The 22,151-nt window shown below is 39.3% G+C and overlaps 1 protein-coding gene across 1 annotated transcript; it reads right to left on the bottom strand.

Annotated features, from left to right (window-relative positions):
* Positions 1 to 250: 250 nt before the first annotated feature.
* SLC25A31 (solute carrier family 25 member 31) lies at positions 251 to 19,528 on the bottom strand. Its single transcript, XM_036315475.1, has 6 exons — positions 19,285 to 19,528; positions 14,051 to 14,178; positions 12,264 to 12,381; positions 7,509 to 7,663; positions 5,094 to 5,219; positions 251 to 442 (listed from the first exon to the last, which is right to left on the bottom strand). The coding sequence occupies exons 1-6, from the start codon at positions 19,526 to 19,528 to the stop codon at positions 251 to 253; spliced, it is 963 nt and encodes a 320-aa protein (XP_036171368.1).
* Positions 19,529 to 22,151: the final 2,623 nt, after the last annotated feature.

Below are 22,151 nucleotides of genomic sequence, written 5' to 3'. Positions count from 1 at the left end.
GATTTTAACTAATAAAAATAACGTATACTAAGTAGAATGTCTCAGTAAAGTGAGTTTGAGTCTTAGTGGGAAGGAAACCCACATTTATCTGATTTTTATTTAAATGCTTGAAAAAGCTTATGCTTTATTGTAGAATTACCACTTTAAAAAATGCTGACAGTAATAACAAACTATCAAAATATATACAAATGGCAGCTATATAATTTTTATGTTTAACAAGTTAAATGTATGCATTTCTCAATTTAATCTCCTATGAACTTCCTCCACTACCAATATTAATTAATTCTTGAATTTTATCATATAATACCAACACTAAAGCGCCCCCTGTACCACGAAGGATATTGGAGAAGGCACCACGAAAAAATGCAACGCCTCCCTCATATTTGTATATCTTCACAAAGCAGTCTAGAGTTCCTTTATACTGCCGTTCAGTCTCACCGCTCTACATAAAGAAAAATAGTTTACCATTACTATAAGAGCTTTTACGTTAAGATAGATTTTATTCAGCACTAAGTACAGGTAAAATTAATACCATGTTGAGTAAGTATGTTGGGCTAATGGGCATATATTGAATGTATATCTAGTGGTCGGAGAATACTCATACTTTGCAGACATACTTGAAAACTGAGCAAATATTAGGCTTAACAAATTTCAAAAGATGGTATCACAAACCATTATTTATACTCTCACCACACTGCAATGAAGTGCTAAATCAGTAGTAAAGAAAAAAAATAACTAGAAAAATATCATGTTTGGATATTAAGAAGAACACATCTTAGATAATATTTTAAACCTAGTAATAACCACAAAACTCCTTAAGATGCAGCTTGAGTGGTAACTTATAAGGAAATTAATGAGCAATCTAAACATTTTTAGACAAAGAATAAACCGAAAGGAAGTAGAAATAAAAAAAAATAAAGGAAACAGAAAATAAACACAACAGAAAGCATGAAAAGCCAAAAATTAGTTATTTGAAATAATTTACTGATACATTTCTGGAAACATTCTGGCACCAAAACTATTAGAAATAGCAAATGATTCAGAGATTAAGAGAAACATGATAGACCAGCTGGTGTGGGTCAATGGTTGAGCATTGACCTATGAACCAGGAGGTCACGGTTTGATTCCTGGTCAAGGCATATAGCTGGGTTGTGGGCTTGATTCCCAGTGTGGCGTGTGCAAGAGGTAGCCGATCAAAGATTCTCTCTAATCATTGATGTTTCTATCTCCCTCTCCCTTCCTCTCTGAAATCAATAAAAAAAAAAAAAAGAAGAGTAACATGGTATTACAAAAAACTTCATGGCAATTATTTGGAAAACTCAGAAGTTTTAATTAAAAAATAAATTAATTAAAAAATAAATTTCTTAAAAGCATAATTTACCAACAAAATAGAAAAAAAATGGAATAAATTCATTAAATTCAGTTACTGAAAATCTTCTCATAAAGAAAACCAGGTGCTTTATATGTAAGTTCTACTAAACATTCAGTAAACATTTAATTTTAATCTTACATAAATTATTCTAGAGAAGAGAAAATTAAGAAGAATCCCCAACATATTTTATGAAGCTTACAAAGCCTTGATATCAAAATTAGAATAGGACAATATAAGAAGGAATAATTCCAAGCCAATGTCACTGAAACATGGATGCCAAAATCTTGAACAAAAACTAGCCAATCAAACCCAGTAAGGGATACAAAATATAACACATCATGACCAAGCTGGATTTATTCCAGGCACAAAAGGTTGGGTTGGCTCTGGAAAATAGATAAACAGCACTAGCAGGTTTGGCTCAGTGGATAGAGTGTCAGCCTGTAGACTGAAGGGTCCCCGGTTCAATTCTGGTCAAGGGCAAAGGGCATACGCCCAGGTTGCAGGCTTGATCCCCAGTGGGGGATGTGCAGGAGGCAGCCAATCAATGATTCTCTCTCATCACTGATGTTTCTATTTATCTCTCCCTCTCCCTTCCTCTCTGAAACCAATAAAAATATATTTTAAAGAATAGATTAAGATATTATATATTCACATGAAAAGTAAAATATGATCTGATGTCAATAGATATAAACAAAGCAAGACTGCCATTCATAATTACTGCCTATTATAACCCAAAACAGAAAGGAACAGCCATAAGCTTGACAATGGATAACTACAAAAACCCCACAGCTAACATTAAATTATGTAACACTGAAGGCACTCCTTATAACAGTGGTCGGCAAACTCATTAGTCAACAGAGCCAAATATCAACAGTACAACGATTGAAATTTCTCTTGAGAGCCAAATTTTTTAAACTTAAACTATATAGGTAGGTACATTGTTATTAACTTAATTAGGGTACTCCTAAGGCTTAGGAAGAGCCACACTCAAGGGGCCAAAGAACCGCATGTGGCTCGCCAGCCGCAGTTTGCCAACCACTGCCTTATAAGATTAGAGCAAGACAAGGTGGCCAATTACTTCTTTAATATACCACTGTAACAGGAGTCTCAAACAGTGCATAAATGCAAGAAAAAGAAATACAAGGTATAAGTATTGATAAAAGAAATGAAAGAACCTGGCATTTTTTGCAGATTGTAGGCCTCTGTGTGTAAAATAAAAATATTCAAAGAGTGTACACATAGATTAGTATTCGTAATAGGGTTTAAGAAAGTTGTGGGATATAAAATAAAAGTACAAAAATTCAACAGTACTGTTATGGGCTGAATTGTGTGCCCACAAAGTCCACATATTGAAGTCTAAATCCTCAGTACACCTAAAAATGTGACTAACTATATAGTCACACACACTAACTATATGTGACTCAACATACTTACTCAAATGTGACTGACTATAGTTATCTTTAGATAACTATAAAGGTATCTAAGATCAAATGAGCACATTAGGGTGCACTGTTATACAATATGGCCATCTTTTTAAGAAGAGAGACAAAAGGACCATGGGAACACGTAGGGAAAAGACAGCCATCTATAAGCCAAGGAGACATACCCTCAGAAGGGACTAACCCTGGTGGACACCTTGACTTGAACATTTATGCTCCAAGACAGTAAGAAAATAAATCTTGCCCTAGCCAGTTTGGCTCAGTGGATAGAGTATTGGTCTTCAGATTAAAGGGTTCCAGGTTCTATTCTGGTAAACGGCACATGCCCAGGTTGTGGGCTCAATCCCCAGTAGGGGGCGTGCAGGAGGCAGCTGATTCTCTCTCATCATTGATGTTTCTATCTCTTTCCTTCTCACTTCCTCTCTGAAATAAATACATATTTTTTTAAAAAAAGAAAATAAATCTCTTATCTATTGTACTTTGTTACAGCAGCCCTAGCAATACACTGAAATTCAGTTATTTTGACAGTAAGTTGCAGATATCATGATCATTATCTTTAAACACTTCAGTGTGCATTTTCTAAGAATATTTTCTTACATACCCAAAGCATAGTTATCAAAATCAGAAAACTTAACATTGATACAGTACCATTTACTAATCCACAATACAGACTTATTACTATACTGTGCAAATTAATTTTTCATTTAAAAAATGTTACAATGTAGCCCAGCCAGAGTGGCTCAGTTGGTGTTGTCCTGTGCATCAAAAGATTGCCGTGTGATTCCCAGTCAGGGTAGCATACAGAGGGCAATCAATTGATGTTTCTCTCACACTGATCTTTCTCTTTCTCTCTCCCTTCCTCTTTCTAAGCATGTCCTTGGGTGAAGATAAAAAGTTCTCAATATATTAAACTAGAGCTAGATATAGATCAAGAAGAAGCAAAGGTATAAATGGGATAACTTTTAAGGATGGTCCAAGAATGATGTAATAGGTTAGATAATGTTTTACCCTTTCTGGTGACCTAGTGTGTTCTTCCAGGACCATTTCATAGACATAAAATGAGGGTAATGATAGTAACCACACCTCTTTGGATTACTCTGAGAATTAAATGAGTTAAAGTGTAAAATGCTTAGGACAGTATCTGGCATAGTAAGCCATACAGAACTTTTCTAGCTTTCTGGCCTCATTATTTGCACTTGCCCCATGAAACCTATCATCTGGGTATAAGTAACTACTTCTCAAGTGTACCTCTATGTACTATGTTTGTTCCACTCTGCTTAGAATGTTCTCTCCCCAGGGAAAATGCCTATTTACTGAGATGAGCTCTGCAAGAGGCCAAATCTGATCACAGTAAGCATTTGGGCACCCTATTCTATTGCATTCCTGGAACCTATGCACATTTCTATTTAAACCATTAACTGTATGCCTTCAATACTATGCTATGAATTTTGGTGCAGGTTCTGCTTTATTTTACTTGTGTCACCATAACTTAGCATAGATTAGGCAGTCAAATATTTGCTGAATGAATGAATGAATGTTAACAAGTAACAGCATTGGAGACTGAATGTATCAAAACTGACTATATTTAGAACATAGATCATTAACAAGTTTTCATCTTTGAAGTGAAAATTATTTACTTTTATTGAAATATACTACAACTAATGATACTACCTAAGTTGTGACTAGCCTTATTCTACTTGATCTAATATTCAGTTAAGACAGACATACTCATTCAATCCTTACCATCTTCCTCTACCCTTCAAACAATATATGCTACAGGAGTAGAAAGCATTTCTGTTCTCATAGCAGAAGAAAAAAAAAAAAAGCTTTGCTGGATGCTGGCTGTCTAATAATAGTAACAGTAAAGAAATACAAGTCAAAACTACATGCATTTATTTTTTAATGTTCACCTGAAGATATGTTTTTATTGATTTTTAGAGAGGATGTGGAGGAGGGGTAGGGGGAGGGAGGGAGAGAGGGAGAGAGAGAGAGATGAATTCGAGGAGGGAGAGAGGGAGAGAGAGAGAGATGAATTCGAGAAAAATATTGATCGGTTGCCTGCCGTAGGGGTTTGAACCCGCAAATGACTGGGAATCAAAACGGCAACCTTTTGGTGTATGGGATAATGCTCCAACCGAGCCACTGGGCGAGAGCACAGCATGCATTTATTAACAAACGACCTATTTTCCAGTCAAAATGTCTCTAAAATTTGAATAAATTATACCTGAGTATCAGAGATAGTGGAAAACTCAACTAAACTTTCAAATAATAATATAAAATACCTGCATCATCATACGTCTTCTAACTGTGTCAAAGGGATAAGAGAGTATTCCAGAGCATGTAGTCACAACTTGAGCAATGAAAAAGGAGATAAGAAATGGGGTTTCCTTTGGTTTGGGTAATAAGCCCTAGGAAAAAAAAATGTATAAAGTAACTATCTAAATTTCTAAAGCATCTTAAATCTTAAGTCAAAGAATAACTCTTAGGAATATATGAAAGAAGGCTCAATTATATTTAAGATGCAATTAAAAACAGTTGAATTTAATGTGGAAAAATTGAAATATTAGTAGGATATCAGTTAGAAAGGAGAATGTCATACATGACTATACTATAAAAACATATTTGGGGAAAAAGCATATTTTCTAAATTGATTTGTCATTAATGGAACTTAAAACTAGGGAAGATAACAGCCAGTGACCAAAAAAGTTGTTCATGGCTCTTTACAGAGTTGAAAAAAACTGAAATAATGCCTGCTATTATCATCAAAAGATAATATTTGATAAACAGCTTTAAAGCACTAAGTGAAGAAACATTCCTAAATTTCACAGCTACTAGAGGTGCTAATAGAGCAAAGAGGGAAAGTGCACATAAACTTTTCTGTTATTAAGTAAATATACATAAGAAAAAACACACTATAAACTAAAAGTTCTATGTCTGAACCATAATAAAAATGATATGCAACTATATTTAATAGAGGGTAGAGATAATACAGCAAACTATTATAAAACTTCCATCAACTTTTAATCTAATTTAGTAAATAATACTAATATTAATTTCATTGCCTAATGTTGGAAGCATTATGATATAGTATTAAGATAATGGGATATTTTGCTTGCCATGTAAATAAGTTACTTAACCACTCCTCAGTTATTTCTCTTTAAAATGGGGATATTAAAAGCTATCCTTGCCCAGCCAGTGTGGCTTAGTGGTTGAACAAGTCACTGGTTCGAGTCCTGGTCAGGATACATGCCCGGGTTGTAGGCTTGATCCCCAATAGGGAGTGTGCAGGAGGCAGCTGGTCAATGATTCTCTTGATGTATGTTTCTCTCTCTCTCTCTCTCTCTCTCTCTCTCTCTCCCCCCCCCTCAAAAATCAATAGAAACATTTTTTTTAAAAAGCTATCATAAAACACTGTGAGGATGTAAAGAACTTAACGAAGTTCCTAAAACTAAGTAATAGCTCAAAAATGGTAGCCATTGTTACATTCTTTCTCTTTCCTACCTTATAGAAATGATATTAAAATCTGAAATGAAAAGGCAATTGCTAAAACAATCTGGAGAATACAATAAAGAATCTAACAGTACCTAATAAACACCTGAGCTATAGTAGCATTTATTATATTTAACTAATTATGCCTTGCCTACTTTCTAAAATGGTGATGGTAAACTTACTATTTTATTTGCATGTGAAAAATGAGATAATAAACTCAATGTAAAATCAGGGATTTCTGTCAGAGCCTTTCTATATGTCAAAGAGTTGATTGTAATGTAAGCCTAACCAGAATGCTTCATATTTGCAATACGATGTATAGTGAGTTTTTTAGTGTAAACAGCAAAAAAACTTAATGTTTGGGTTTATGCTCTATCTCTCAAATCAGATCCACAATAGAGTTATAATTTAGTTAGGTATGGCAAAGTCATGATTAAACAACTCTATAATGTCTCTTATTCATTTATTTTTATTTATATAATTATAAGTAAACATATCTACTGAACATGTTACTAATTAAAACAATAAAACAATTAAAAATAGAACTCTCCTTTGACTCAGTAATCCCACTTCTAGGAATATATCCCACGAAATCAGAAACACCAATCAGAAAGGACATATGTACCTCTATGTTCATAGCAGCAGAATTTACAATAGCTAAGATCTGAAACAGCCTAAGTGCCCATCAGCAGATGAGCAGATTGAAAAACTCTGGTACATGTACACAATGGAATACTATGCTGCTGTAAAGAAGAGAGAAATCTTATCATTCGCAACAGCATGGATGGACATGGAAAGCATTATGTTAAGCAAAATAAACCAGTCAGATAAAGATAAATATCACATGATCTCACTCATTCGTGGAATATAATAAACAACATCAACTGATGAACATAAATAGATCCAGAAACAGAGAAGCATCAAACAGACTGTCAAACTTCAGAGAGAAGGCGGGGGTGGTGGTGGTGGTGGTAAGAGATCAACCAAAGGACTTTGTATGCATGCATATAAGCATAACCAATGGACACAGACACTAGTGGGGTGAGGGCATGTGCGGGGCGGGGGGTAGTGGGGGGGGGGAGATAGTGGCCAGGGAGGTCAATGAGGGGAAAAAGGAGACATATGTAATACTATATGTAATACTTTAAACAATAAAGAATTTAAAAAAGGAAACGAACCATTTAATATACACTAAAGCCCCAAATTACCTTAACTGTGTCATAAACTCCAAAATAAGAGGCTCGGTACACAATGATGCCCTGTACTGAAACACCAAACCCTTGGTATAAACCAATAATTCCATCTGATTTTGCTATTTTCATAATACAGTCACCTAAACCCTTGAATTGTCGCTCTGCAGCACCTAAAATAAAGCCATTTAAAATTTATTAGCAGCATTATATATCAGATAAATACTTTATTTAAACATTTTACAGATTTAAAGTATTTGGAATTGCCACTTAAAAATCTAACAAAATAAAAGCACATATCAAAATTCTCCCATTAGTTAACAAATAATTAAGGTTTCAAATAGTATCTTTAAATTTTTTAAAATATTAATCTCTTATAAAACCAATCTAATTCAAGCAATATGATAGGCTCAATAAAATTACCAGAAGTTACTAGAAATGTAACAACTAGGAATTTAGAAATTTTTAGTTTTCATTAGGAATGAAAAACTTCATGACTTGTTTCAGTTGAAGAGCAAAAAGACAAAACTAAAAACTAGTAACTTAAGAATCATTAACATTTTAGATGGAGTGTCACAGTTTTTGAGTGTTTGTTGGTTTTGTTTTATTGTCCCCTGACTTGAACTCTTTGCCAATAATTGAAATATTATGTGTAGAATATAATCCTTCAAAATAAGCTAAATTCTCCCAATTTTCAGAGAAAACAAAACTACTGAACATAAATAAGTAACATGAATTATTTTCACTTTCTTAGCAATAACAAGAAAATTTGGACTGCCAGTTAAACATGATAAGATGGAACCCCTATTTTCATTTTTCCTCAAACTGTTATCCTTTCTGAGATATTTTCTCTGATCACTTATCTAAAATTGATGTCACTCCCTTCTCCTAATTTTTTTTTATGACATTTACTGCTAAGTGGCAGTATATTTTAGTCATTGCTTCATTGTTTTTTACTTGTGTCCCCCACTACACTATAAGGTACATGAGCTGCAAATTCCATGTTTTATATTTTGTGTGCGTGTGTGTGAAAGTGACAGAGAGAGGGGGAGAGAGAGAGCGCGCGCACATGCATACCTGCTTCACAGCATGCAATGAAGAAATATTTATTAAATGAATCTCTGCTCCCTTAAGACATTTTATTAAAATACTATATATATAAAGCCTATGCAACTGTTCAACGGGTAGCTATGATGCACACTGACCACCAGGGGGCAGATGCTCAACGCACAGGCATGGAAGCATGGAACAAACTGATGAATCTCAGAGGGAAGGGAGGAGGTGGGAGGGTAGGAAGAGATTAACAAAAGATCTTATATGCATACTAGAGGCCCGGTGCATGGATTTGTGCACTGGTGGCGCCACTCAGCCTGGCCTGTGGGGATTGGACCAAATCCGTGCACTGGGCCTCCGACATCCCCCGAGGGGTCCTGGATTGTGAGAGGGCACAGGCCAGGCCAAAGGACCCACCAATGCATGAATCCGTGTACCAGGCCTCTAGTAAAGAAAACAGGTTTAAAGCCATATAGGCAAAGAAGAATATTGACAAAAATCCACAAATTTTAGCATGACGGAAAGGAGGTGGAGGAGTGGAACCTCAGTAAGTAGAGCAGAGAAAACTGAAACTTATTTTCTTGCAGAAGGAGATATTGTTGAGAAGAAAGCCCTGGACTCCAACCTCAGAAAAACTTAGAAATTAGGGGGACTAAGTACTGTACTATTCCTGTAGTGAAAGCAATGTAGCATTTGGATACTCAAAATCTACTTCACCCTGAGCAGCCAAGTCTCTTTCTCCTCTGCCATCCTAAGAAATGAACATAAGCCGAGAACCAAGATGGCGGCATAGGTTAACGCCGGAGTTTGCTGCCTTGAACAACTACTTCAAAAGTGAAACTAAAAAACGGAAGGGACATCACCCAGAACCACAGGAACGCTGGCTGAGTGGAAGTCCTACAACTAGGAGGAAAGAGAAACGCATACGGACACTCAGAGGAGGTGCAGTGCTGAAGTCAAATTCTGAGGTGCGGAGTGCGCGGAGCGGGCTGGCGGCGGAGGGCGCGGTTGGCGTTTTCAATCGGGAGGGAGTCGCAGACTCTGAGCTCCAGATCCAGGCGAGTCTTTAGGGACCCAGACTCAAACGGGAGAAGCGGGACTGTCTGGCTTTGGTCAGAGCGAGTGCAGCTTTCTCTCTGAGCTTTGCAGCGGGTGCTGGGACTCAGAGAGGCAGAGCCCCTGGGGACAGGACTGAGAGCCGCCATAACTGCTCTCTCCCACCCACCCTGTTGATCCTGTTCGACCCGCCCCGCCCAAGCCCTGCACAGAGGCATTTGCCGGATAGCCTCAGGCAAAGGCTAGATTAGCACCTCCCTAGAGGACAGAAGTTCTCTCACTGCTGACACAGCTGATTCTCATAGCCACTTGGCCTGGAGGTCAAACCCTCCCTGGAATTAGCTACAACAATCAAGATTTAACTATAAGACTGCGAACAAAGACCACTAGGGGGTGCACCAAGGAAGCATAACAAAATGCGGAGACAAAGAAACAGGACAAAATTGTCAATGGAAGATATAGAGTTCAGAACCACACTTTTAAGGTCTCTCAAGAACTGTTTAGAAGCCGCCGATAAACTTAATGAGATCTACAAGAAAACTAATGAGACCCTCGATCTTATATTGGGGAACCAACTAGAAATTAAGCATACACGGACTGAAATAACGAATATTATACAGACTCCCGACAGCAGACCAGAGGAGCGCAAGAATCAAGTCAATGATTTGAAATGCGAGGAAGCAAAAAACACCCAACCGGAAAAGCAAAATGAAAAAAGAACCCAAAAATGCGAGGATAGTGTAAGGAGCCTCTGGGACAGCTTCAAGCGTACCAACATCAGAATTATAGGGGTGCCAGAAGATGAGAGAGAGCAAGATATTGAAAACCTATTTGAAGAAATAATGACAGAAAACTTCCCCCACCTGGTGAAAGAAATGGACTTACAGGTCCAAGAAGCGCGGAGAACCCCAAACAAAAGGAATCCAAAGAGGACCACACCAAGACACATCATAATTAAAATGCCAAGAGCAAAAGATAAAGAGAGAATCTTAAAAACAGCAAGAGAAAGAAACTCAGTTACCTACAAGGGAATACCCATACGACTGTCAGCTGATTTCTCAACAGAAACTTTGCAGGCCAGAAGGGAGTGGCAAGAAATATTCAAAGTGATGAATACCAAGAACCTACAACCAAGATTACTTTATCCAGCAAAGCTATCATTCAGAACTGAAGGTCAGATAAAGAGCTTCACAGATAAGGAAAAGCTAAAGGAGTTCATCACCACCAAACCAGGATTATATGAAATGCTGAAAGGTATCCTTTAAGAAGAGGAAGAGGAAGAAAAAGGTAAAGATACAAATTATGAACAACAAATATGCATCTATCAACAAGTGAATCTAAGAATCAAGTGAATAAATAATCTGATGAACAGAATGAACTGTTGATTATAATAGAATCAGGGACATAGAAAGGGAATGGACTGACTATTCCTGGGGGGGAAAGGGGTGTGGGAGATGCGGGAAGAGACTGGACAAAAATCGTGCACCTATGGATGAGGACAGTGGGTGGGGAGTGAGGGCGGAGGGTGGGGCGGGAACTGGGAGGAGGGGAGTTATGGGGGGGGAGGGAAGAGGAACAAATGTAATAATCTGAACAATAAAGATTTAATTTAAAAAAAATAAAAAATAAAAAATAAATAAAAAAATAAAAAAAGAAATGAACATAAGCCTCCAGACTGAGTTGCCTCCACAATTACAGAAAAAAGACTCACACAAAGATACATCTTGTGAAATATCAGGTCATCAGGGATATAAGGTGATTAAAAAGAAAAAAAGGTACATCCAAAAGGATCAACAGTAAGAGATTGACTTCTTAAGAGCAATATTAGAAACTAGAGTCCAGAGTAATACTTTTTAAATTGTGAAAGAAATTAAATTTAAACCCAGAATTTTTTTATATGGTGAAGAATTAAGAGGATAAAACAGAGATATTTTTAAATAAGCAAGATCTCAACTTATCTCCTGTTCCACTCTTTTCAGAAAGCTCAGAAAGCTACTGAAGAACATAATCTTTTTTTTTATATATATATTTTATGAGTTTTTACAGAGAGGAAGGGAGAGAGATAGAGAGTTAGAAACATCGATGAGAGAGAAACATCGATCAGCTGCCTCCTGCACATCTCCTACTGGGGATGTGCCCGCAACCCAGGTACATGCCCTTGACCGGAATCGAACCTGGGACCTTTCAGTCCGCAGGCCGAAGCTCTATCCACTGAGCCAAACCGGTTTCGGCTGAAGAACATAATCTACCAAAACAGCTGCATAACAAAAATATAGAAGATATGGTAAATAAAATACATAGGAACAGTGGAAAAGGGAATCTCTAGCATGAGAGCTGTACATCTAACCTAGAGAGGAGTCATAGTTGAGGCAGGAGTAAGTGTATGAGGGATCTAGGAGGTAGCTCTCCAGGGAAATAAAAAAGGAAGTAAGTTATAAACAGTCTTTATGTTTGCTCTTTTGTTACTAGAGTGTTGGCCTTCCCCTTCCCTCTTTTAAGGGAGAAGAAAAAAAGTAGTAATCTTTAGCCCCTATGACCTTACCATTTGGTTGAGAATACAATTTTTAGACTGTAACTAACACTTTTTACAGCATAATTTTAGAATAAATAATACATTATTCAAAACACAAAGAAGGAAGGTTAGTATTTCTAAAAATCCCATACCTTTTCCAATATCAACACCTATTCGGGTTCGAGCAAAATCTAGTGGATATACTACACATAAGGATGTTGCCCCAGCTGCTCCACCAGAAGCCAGGTTTGCCAAAAACCATCTCCAGAACTGAAACATATTAAATTAAAATGTGGTTATTAAACTACAGAACCTAACTGTGTGAAATCCTTATTTTTCTAAAGGCTGAAAGGCCAGATTTACAAACTGATTTTCTGAAGTAAACATCTGTAACAACACATATCATACTATCCAGAATACTTGTCTACATGTCCTTTGTTTCTTACCAGGCAGTCCAGGAGGTACAGTTTAGATGCTGACATACTGAAATTGCAAAATACTTTAATGGCCTCCAGAAAAAGTAGCCCAAATTAGCGAGAGTGGACACATGAGGTAATTATGCCTTTAGATCAGCCGTGGGCAAACTACGGCCCGCGGGCCGGATCCGACCTGTTTGAAATGAATAAAACTAAAAAGAAAAGACCGTACCCTTTTATGTAATGTTTACTTTGAATTTATATTAGTTCACACAAACACTCCATCCATGCTTTTGTTCCAGCCCTCCGGTCCAGTTTAAGAATCCATTGTGGCCCTCGAGTCAAAAAGTTTGCCCACCCCTGCTTTAGATTATATATACTATGCACTTTATTTATTTTATTAAAATATATTTTATTGATTTTTTACAGAGAGGAAGGGAGAGGGATAGAGAGTCAGAAACATCGATGATGAGAGAGAAACATCGACCAGCTGCCTCCCGCACACCCCCTATTGGGGATGTGCACGCAACCTAGGTACATGCCCTTGACTGGAATCGAACCCAGGACCTTTCAGTCCGCAGGCTGACACTCTATCCACTGAGCCAAACCAGGGCTATACTATGCACTTTAAATCTCAGCTAACCTTAGCTGGTTTGGCTCAGTGGATACAGCATCGGCCTGGGGACCGAAGGGTCCCAAATTCAATTTTGAACCTCAGTTTCAGATTCTTCCCTTCCCCAGCCCATACCCTGCTGGTGCTGGTGCAGGAGGCAACCAATTGATGTGTTTCTCTCACATGGATATTTCTGTCTTTCCCTCTCTCATCCACTCACTCTAAAAATCAATGGGAAAATGTCCTCAGTTGGGGATTTAAAAACAAAACAAAAAAATCAGCTAAATAGGTCCTTAGTAATAAAGAACAACTTGTTTTAAGGAATAAATTACCTCAGAGTTGGAAATACATATCTCTTTTTTTAAAAATATATTTTTTCTGATTTCAGAGAGGAAGGGAGAGGAACAGATAGAAACATCAATGATGAAAGAGAATCATTGATCAGCTGCCTCCTACATGCCCCCTACTGGGGATAGAACCTGCAACCCAGGCATGTGCCCTTGTCTGGGACCCTTCAATCCGTAGGTCAATACTCTATTCACTGAGCCAAACCAGCTAGGGCAGAAATACATACCTCTTGACTGATTTTTCTTTTTTGCTTAATAAAAGCAGACAAAATGCTAAATTTTTCTAGTGTAGTAGTGATTATAAAATATAATTACATTAAAATTAATGTTTATTCAGAGAAATACTGCTTTGAGACAAGAGATGCCTTAAATATTAAAACTGTGTTCAAAGAAATTTGTAAAAGTTGTGGTTTTCACATATAATTTCTACAACTTAGAAATATTGTGTTAACAGTAACTGCTTTAAATATTTTTTTTTTTTACCACTTGAGCACATCCTCCCATCATACGTAAGACAAACCAACCATTTCTTAGAAAATTTGAGAGGTATTATCTATACTTGCCTGTTTTTCTTTATTAACTCCAGACATGAAAAGTTGTTTGTATTTGTCCTTAAAAGCAAAATTTAGAGCTTGTGTTGGAAAATACCTAATGACATTTGCAAGATTGCCACGCCAATAACTGAAGAAACCTACAAAAGAAAACATACTACATATAAACTTATACTGTATTATCATTAAATAATTCCCATATCTTTAACAAACTTAGTTATTTGAACTATTTAAAAGCAAGTCCATTTCTCATGAAAAAAAAAATTTGTGTCTCCACTGAAGAAAAAAAGTAGTATTAACTCCATGTATTTCCACTCCAATTTTGTTAATCCTATCTAATAAAGAGAGAATATGCTAATTGACCCTCACACCTTCGCAAAGATTGGGCACCCACAGACAATAAGGAGGGAATATGCTAATTGACTGCCACGCTCTCAAAGATGGCAGTCCCCACAGCCACAAGATGGCGACGCCCGGTCCCCTCAGGCGGCAGGTGCACGGCAAGGCTGGTCCCACCCCAGGTGGGCCCGGCAGCTCTGGGTGCCCTCCTCTGGAGTCCCCCAGTTCCCTCAGCCCCCCAGGGCCAGCCCAAGGCACAGGCAAGCCTCGGATGGTGGCTGCCCAGCCATCCAGGGCCGCCCGAGGCTCAGGTAACCAGGGCTGGCCGAGGCTTGTGCTGCCGGCAGTGGCAGCAGCAGAGCAGAGGTGTGATGGGGGCGTTGCCTTCCCCTGATCACCAGGTCACCTCCCGCACAGGAGGGCTCCCAGACTGTGAGAGGGGGCAGGCTCGGCTGAGGGACACCCTCCCCTCTGTGCACAAATTTCATGCACTGGGCCTCTAGTTTCCAATAAAAAGCCTTGAATACCTAACAACCTCTGGAAAACCATTATCAGTTGAATATAGGTTTCTTTACTAGTTAGAAAAACAGTTCAGGAGTATTTGTCAGAGAAGTTAGTAATTCTAAGGGTCATTTCCAAATCCTGACATACAATTCTTATAGTAGTAAGGCTTCTAGAACAGAATTGGTTTGTATACATACTTATGAGAAAGAGAAAGTGAAAGAAGTCTAAAGCATCCTTATCTTTACGTTCTGGAACCCAGACAGAAAAGGGAACAATTTATAATTGAAGGCTTGATAGGAAGAAACTTTAGAGGTTAATGATCTTCCCACTTCAAATCTCAATAGATTGACCAATCCTAATATGTGTTACCCTTATATTTCAGAGCTGCCTTTAAAATCCAGAGCTGCCCCAGAATGCAACAGGCTTGTTCTTCAGTAGCCATAATTCTTTTTACTAGATTGCAAATTGTCAAATGGTTTCATCTTACTACTCTGAATAAGATACCTCTCCACCTAGCTTAGAGAACACCCAATCTGGGCGTGTGCCCTGACCAGGAACCAAACTGGGACCTACTGGTTAATAGGCTGACTCCACTACTGAGCCACATGATGTTTTTATGCCATCATTTCCTACTATCTTAAGGCATCTTTAGAGCGAGGTTAATTTTTAAGAATAGTGTACATTATATTTCAAATATTCTTGTTGATAACTTTAAAATATTCAAATAGTCTTCTTGTCTCTGTAGATCCATTTAGCTGAGCAAACATAAACTATAACATGTTTATTATGTAATACCTGAGGACGGGTGCCTGTCATCCCCTCTACATTGTGGAACTAACCCCTACTCCTTTTTTAGAATGCCTTAGTGTCCCGTGATATGTAACTGACTTTTGGCCCAATTATAAATGCCAGTGCCAATTCACACACTAAATATCAGTAAAGCTTATTTTCCCATTTTATTTAAATAAAGTAAATATCGAATGTTATTTGCATGTCCCAAAACATTCTTCAAATAAAAACTTCACTGCTCTAGCCTTCAAAAAAATAAGTTTGGAAAAGTTTAAAGATAGCTGATGAACTCATGGCCAGGAACACCTAAATGAGAAGAGTTCTGGTAGGCTCTTAAAAATGAGACTGCAGAGTTCAGATTTTTAAAAGGCTATTTCACAATATATTAAATACAACAATTGCTTTAATTAAGAATATATTTCCATATGCATATTTTGCTCAGTGAAACATCACAGCACAGACACCAAAATGTTAATTAACTGTAGTGATTTTAGCAGTTATTTGTTTTTACTTTTTTGCTTCTCTATTTTTTCTAATTGTCTATAATAAACATGCATTACTTGTGTAATACAAATTTAAACATTAAGTATTAAATAAAACTGCACATACAAAGTTGAAGATCAGCCCTGGCAGTGACTGGAGAACTGAAGTGTCTTGGTTTCAATTCCTGGTCAGGGGCACATACCTGGGTTGCAGGTTCGATCCCAGACCCAGTTGAGGTGCGTGTGGGAGGCGATCAATTAATGTCTGTCTCTGTCTCTCTCTCTCTCTCCTTCCTACTACTTTCTCCCTCCTTCCCACTCTCCCTAAAATCAATGGGGAAAAAAATCCTCAGGTGAGGATTAACGGATTAACAAAACAAAACAAAAAACCCACAAAGTTGAAGATCATAAAACCAACTGAAGAATAGAGTAAATCTTTTAGAACAGCATTACTCAGGATAAATCCAGAAGCTTTCATAATCCAAGGAAAGCTTATAAAAAGTATCAAAGACATCCAGAGAGATGTTTAAAGTTATGTTCAGAGCAAGAATAGAGAAATCTATCCTTGGGCTAGAAAGAAAGCAGAGGTGTTTAATAAAACCATGCCCAGATAGTTTGTATTTAGATTAAATCAGAGTTAGGTTAGGTTCTCAACCTTCCTAATGCCGAGACCCTTTAATACAGTTCCTCATGTTGTGGTGACCCCCAATTTCATTGTTACAAATTGAACATAATTAAAGCATAGTGATTAATCACAAAAACAGTATGTAATTATATGTGTTTTCTGATGGGTCTTAGGCGACCCCTGTGAAAGGGTCATTCGATCCCCAAAGGGGTCGAGACCCACAGGTTGAGAACCCATGGGTTGCAGCCATGGGCAAACTATGGCCCGCGGGCTGGATCCGGCCTGTTTGAAATGAATAAAACTAAAAAAAAAAAAAAGACCGTACCCTTTTATGTAATGATGTTTACTTTGAATTTATATTAGTTCACACAAACACTCCATCCATGCTTTTGTTCCAGCCCTCCGGTCCAGTTTAAGAACCCATTGTGGCCCTCGAGTCAAAAAGTTTGCCCACCCCTGGGTTAGAGGCTTAGATAATCATAAACAGGTTTTACTGCTACATGAATATCCAGTAGGAGAAATCTGAGTCTTTCAGGATACAGGATAAATCTTCCTTGTGCAAGGTTGGCCATGGATAGCAGCAAGATGCTTAGCCTCCCTGGATTTTATCTTTCACGTTATTACAATTAAAGATTACACCCCTCTATCTTTGTGCTAACTAAAAAATTCCCCACAAGTTTCACAAAAAGCCCCTAGATGGCAATATTAACCCTGTTGTGAATTATTAACCTTTTACCGTAGGTTATATACTGTGGTGTATTCATAAGAAGGCCCTGTATACAAGAATAGGAAACATCTTCAAGTTCTGCTTTTATCATCTCATCTTTGAAAGTATAGAAACCAGAAACTGAAATACTATTCAGAATGATCGCAATTTGTAAGAGCCAATATTGAATATGTTCAGATTTAAATATTACCAAGAACATTTAAAATATAAATCAGCACTGGTCACCACAATCTGACCACAATATTTAACTTCACCCGACTAAATATGTAAAGTAAATTAGATAATAATAAAGCATAAATATGTAAAGTAGATCAGCTAATAATAAAGCAGTCCCTACTTCTCTGAAGAGGTTTTAGAATATAAACTAAGGAGAAAGACGTTCCTACTTTTCTAGTAAAAACCTTAAAGGAAATGGGGAGCTTGCTCTAATAAAATAAATGGGGTGTGGAGAATGTCAATCACTCTTATGCTTTCTGGGTTCTGCTCTCAGATGGGCATTTAAAATTCATAATTTAGACGATGCCTTAAGAGTCTCCTTTGGACTCTACATATTGTGCCCAACAGATTTATCCCTAGGAAGAGAACGCTCTTTTTATAGGAGAGTATACCCTGACCCAGACTTAAAGAGTGGAAGAGGGAACTGCACTGGAGTTGAAGCCATGTCATGTATTGTTCTGAACACACAGTCAATAGGTCTATTTCCTTTTGAAAGTTCGTACTGAGCCCTAGCCGGTGGATAGAGTGTCTGCCTGTGGACTGAAGGGTCCCAGGTTCGATTCCGGTGAAGGGTACGTGTCTGGGTTGCTGGCTCCGTCCAACGTGCAGGAGGCAGCCAATCAATGATTCCCTCTCATCATTGATGTTTCCCTCTCTCTCTCTCCCTTCCTCTCTGAAATCAATAAAAATATATTTAAGAAAAAAAAAAGTTCGTACAGAGTTTTCAATTGAATCCAACTATATGGATGGACTATAGAAGACTTCTGATAAATTTATCTTGACATTCTCTGAGCTAACTTAGGAGCCATTCTGCAACCGGAAGGCATTTAATGGCTAACAAAGCACTTTCATTATTTAGCCCTTGAAATCTCTCTTTCAATATTAATGGGGGGGGGGGGGAGGAGACTCCACAAAAACATTAAAATTTTAAACAAAGACAGGATCTAATGTAAAAGAAAAATTGGTAATGCTGATCCTGTCTTTAAAATTTTATTTTGCTCATCTTGGATTTAAAAAAAATACTGCATTAAAATATTATTTGTCTTTCTTATGTTATTTTGCTCCCCCCTCAAATCTGTGCAGAGGTGACTGCCTCTTCAGTAGCTTTCAAGAATAAACAGAAACTCTTTTCACCGAACAGGGATCAGAGTACCGGGAGGCCCCAATGGTCCCATATTTGGAGAACATAGTATTTCAACAAGTATTTAAGCAATTTGGGCATTTGTTGACACACAGCAAAATGCTTAATAGCATCTCCTCTAATCCTGGGAGTCAAACACTGCCTTTGAGCCAGGCACTGAGGCGCCAAATCCTGCTGCGAAGGGGAAATTTAGAGAAAGAGAAGGTGGTGTTCTCCCCTGCACTAGGACTGGTCACGGCAGGCCCTGGGAAAGCAGAGCCTCTTAGACTGGTTACTATTATTGAATTTTTCAAGTTGAAGAAACAAACCCATCACCCCCCAACGGACACAGCCCTGGCCCCTGCAGTTGTCCCCTCCTGACCCACGGGGCGGGGGAGGGGGGGGGGGGGGGGGAAGGGATGCATGGCGGCCGCCCCTACTCACCCTGCTCGCGGGGAATGCGCAGCAGACAGTCCACTATGCCCTTGTACTGCATCTCAGGGGAGATCTGCTTGGATGACGCCTGCACCTGCAGCAGAAGCTTCACCCGTTCGATGGGCGCCACGGCCGTCTTGGACACGGCCGCTGCCACCCCGCCAGCCAGCAGGTCCTTCCCGAAGGACACAGCGTCAAAGAACCGCTTTTCTGTCTTCTTCTCCGGCTTCTTCTTTGGAGGGTCACGCTGCATGGTGGGATGACGGACGTAAAAATCCAGCAGCAGAAGGCTGAAACGTGTTCGGAAGAGGCGAAGGGAAGCAGAAAACCGCTTGAGCGTCGTCCTGGCGGGAAAGCGGCGCTGAGGATGCTGGGAGATCAGCGCACCACGTGGGGCGGGGCCGGGGAGCTGCGCATGCGCCTCCAACCGCCTGCCGCCACTGGTGCCGGCCACGTGACTCCCGACACGTAGCTACCAGCGCGTGCACGTGTGTGTGTGCGCGCGCGCACGCGTGCTGTCTGGGTAAGTGTCGGTGCCCGAGTTTTTCCTTGCTGCCGGGAAGAAACCCGTGGCTTCTGAGCCTCAAAGAGCTATTTCTCTAAGAAGATAGTGTGCAAATTAGAGCAGAGCAGTGTCGGATGAACCGAGGTTAGTTTTAGTTCCCAGGGTTACTCTTCATTTTTCTCTTAGAAATCGCTTTAATTTCTGCTCCTTTAATTTTGCAGGGGTCACTTAGTCACGTTGTCACTGCTTTTGCTGCTTGTACCCCGGAAGCATAAGTCAACATGTTCTTTCTCCTTTATTTTACTGAAATTGGCCAGTGCCATCTAGAGCAGTGCCTCTCAGTCCAAACTGCACATTCAAAGGAGATGGAGTGGCTTTTCATGTTACAGCTTGGGTTTAGGCAATGCTAATGTGCAGGCTGCCAGTGACCTATTCTAGAACAGAAGTTCACAAACTTTTTTTTTTTTTTTCCGTACACACCACCCAGGTTTTTATTTGTTCCCTCAGCCGAGTGCGCTCCGGACGCCAGGAGACATGGAAAACACACGTACCTGGCGGCGCTCCGAGGGCGGCCTTGAGGGCCCTCCGCAGGCTGGGGACCCCCAGAAGCCACTCCCGCCCGGCCTGCCGGTCGCCCCAGCTGCGTCCCTCCCTCTCCAGCGATGCAACCCGCAGAGCCAACCCCACAGGGAGCGCGAGAAGCTTCCAGTCCTGGCGCCACGACCTTCTTCCAGCGCCAAGGCCCTCGCCTCCCGGTTCACAAACTTTTTGTTTTTGTTAATCCTCACTCCAGGATATTTTTCCCATTGCTTCCCAGAGAGAATGGAAAGGAGGGAGGGAGGAATGGGGAGAAACAGAGAGAACCAGAGAAACAGAAACATTGATGTGAGAGAGACACATTGGTTGGTTGCCTTCCCACACACCCCCAACCAGGGCCCTCCCTGATCAACCTGCAACCCACGTACTTGCCTTTGACCGGAAATTGGACCCTCCACCCCGTGGTGTGCAGGGCAATGCCCTAACCACTGAGCACACCTGCCAGGACCAAACTATTTTATTCTAGAACCCCCGTTTTCACTGTTAAAAATTAGGAGCCCAAAGAAGCTTCCGTTTTTGTGGGACATAAATTGGTATGTGCCATTTCAGAAATTGAAACAAAATGTAAAACTATTAATTCATTTAAAATAATAACACAAATAATTAAAATATTTTTTCAAAACAAAAAAAATGTAGTGAGGAGCATAGCCTTGTTTTATATGTGTGGAAAGCTCATGTCTGAAGGAAAGACAGCTGGATTTACATAACTGCTGTTCCGCCTGTGGCAGTGTCACACCCCATGTGGCTGCTAGAGCACTTACACAAATGAAAGAATGATAGTGACACTGGCAGATGTTATCTTAGTTTTGACCTCAATGGAAGCCCAGACGTCTTGGTGACATCTACACTTCTTCCTTCCTGCACTTTGAGAACTCCTCTGAGGCTGAGCAGACTCAGGTTTGACTTCTTTGGGCAAGAATACTCACTTAGTACATCATGCCTGCCTCCATTTCCTTCCACCTCCCTTTTTAAAAAAATCATATATCCTAGAGATCCCTCTATAATAGATTCCTGATTCCTTTTGATAGTCTGTTTGATAGTTTCTCATACATGGAGACACTGTGTTATCATCTCTTACTCTGTAGGATCTGCAGCCTTGAAACACACCCAGAAAACCCAAGATGAGTTATTGACAATTTTGAACTTACGTCCTAAGTTTTTCTTCATTATCTTAAGTGTGTTTTAACACTTTTCATGCTACTTGCCACTAGTAAAAACCCAAATATGTAGGCCAAAAGGATTCCAGAGTAGGAATCTATATATATAAAAGGCTAATATGCAAAGTGTCCCCTTGGGTATTTGGTTGCGTGTTATGATGTGTGCTGACCACCAGAGGGCAGCATGGTACGAAGGAAGGCCCTAGCTGGCAGCCGGTAGCCAGCAGCTGGCAGCTGGGGAAGGGGGGCCCCGGCTGGCAGCCAGAAGGCCCCAATCGGCCTGATCGCCAGCCAGGCCTAAGGGCCCTACCAGTGCATGAATTTTGTGTACCGGGCCTCTAGTTTTGTTAATATTTTGATTACCTCACATAAAAGGTTGGCAAGTCCTACTGGTCTGGTGTTTCATGCTACTTTCCTTTCTATAGTTACTTATTAGTTCTTAACTGGTTTTTCAGCCCAAGTCTCTCTCCATTTTACGTGTTGTCACCAGATTAATCTTTCTGAAGAAATTGGACTAGTCCAGTGATAGTGAACCTTTTGAGCTCAGTGTGTCAGCATTTTGAAAAACCCTAACTTAACTCTGGTGCCGTGTCACATATAGAATTTTTTGATATTTG

Source organism: Myotis myotis, unplaced genomic scaffold (assembly GCF_014108235.1).
Source record: "Myotis myotis isolate mMyoMyo1 unplaced genomic scaffold, mMyoMyo1.p scaffold_m19_p_6, whole genome shotgun sequence".
In the NCBI taxonomy this organism is placed as follows: Eukaryota; Metazoa; Chordata; class Mammalia; order Chiroptera; family Vespertilionidae; genus Myotis; species Myotis myotis.
Note: the sequence above shows the minus strand (reverse complement) of the source record. Positions and strands in the feature narration are given on the sequence as shown.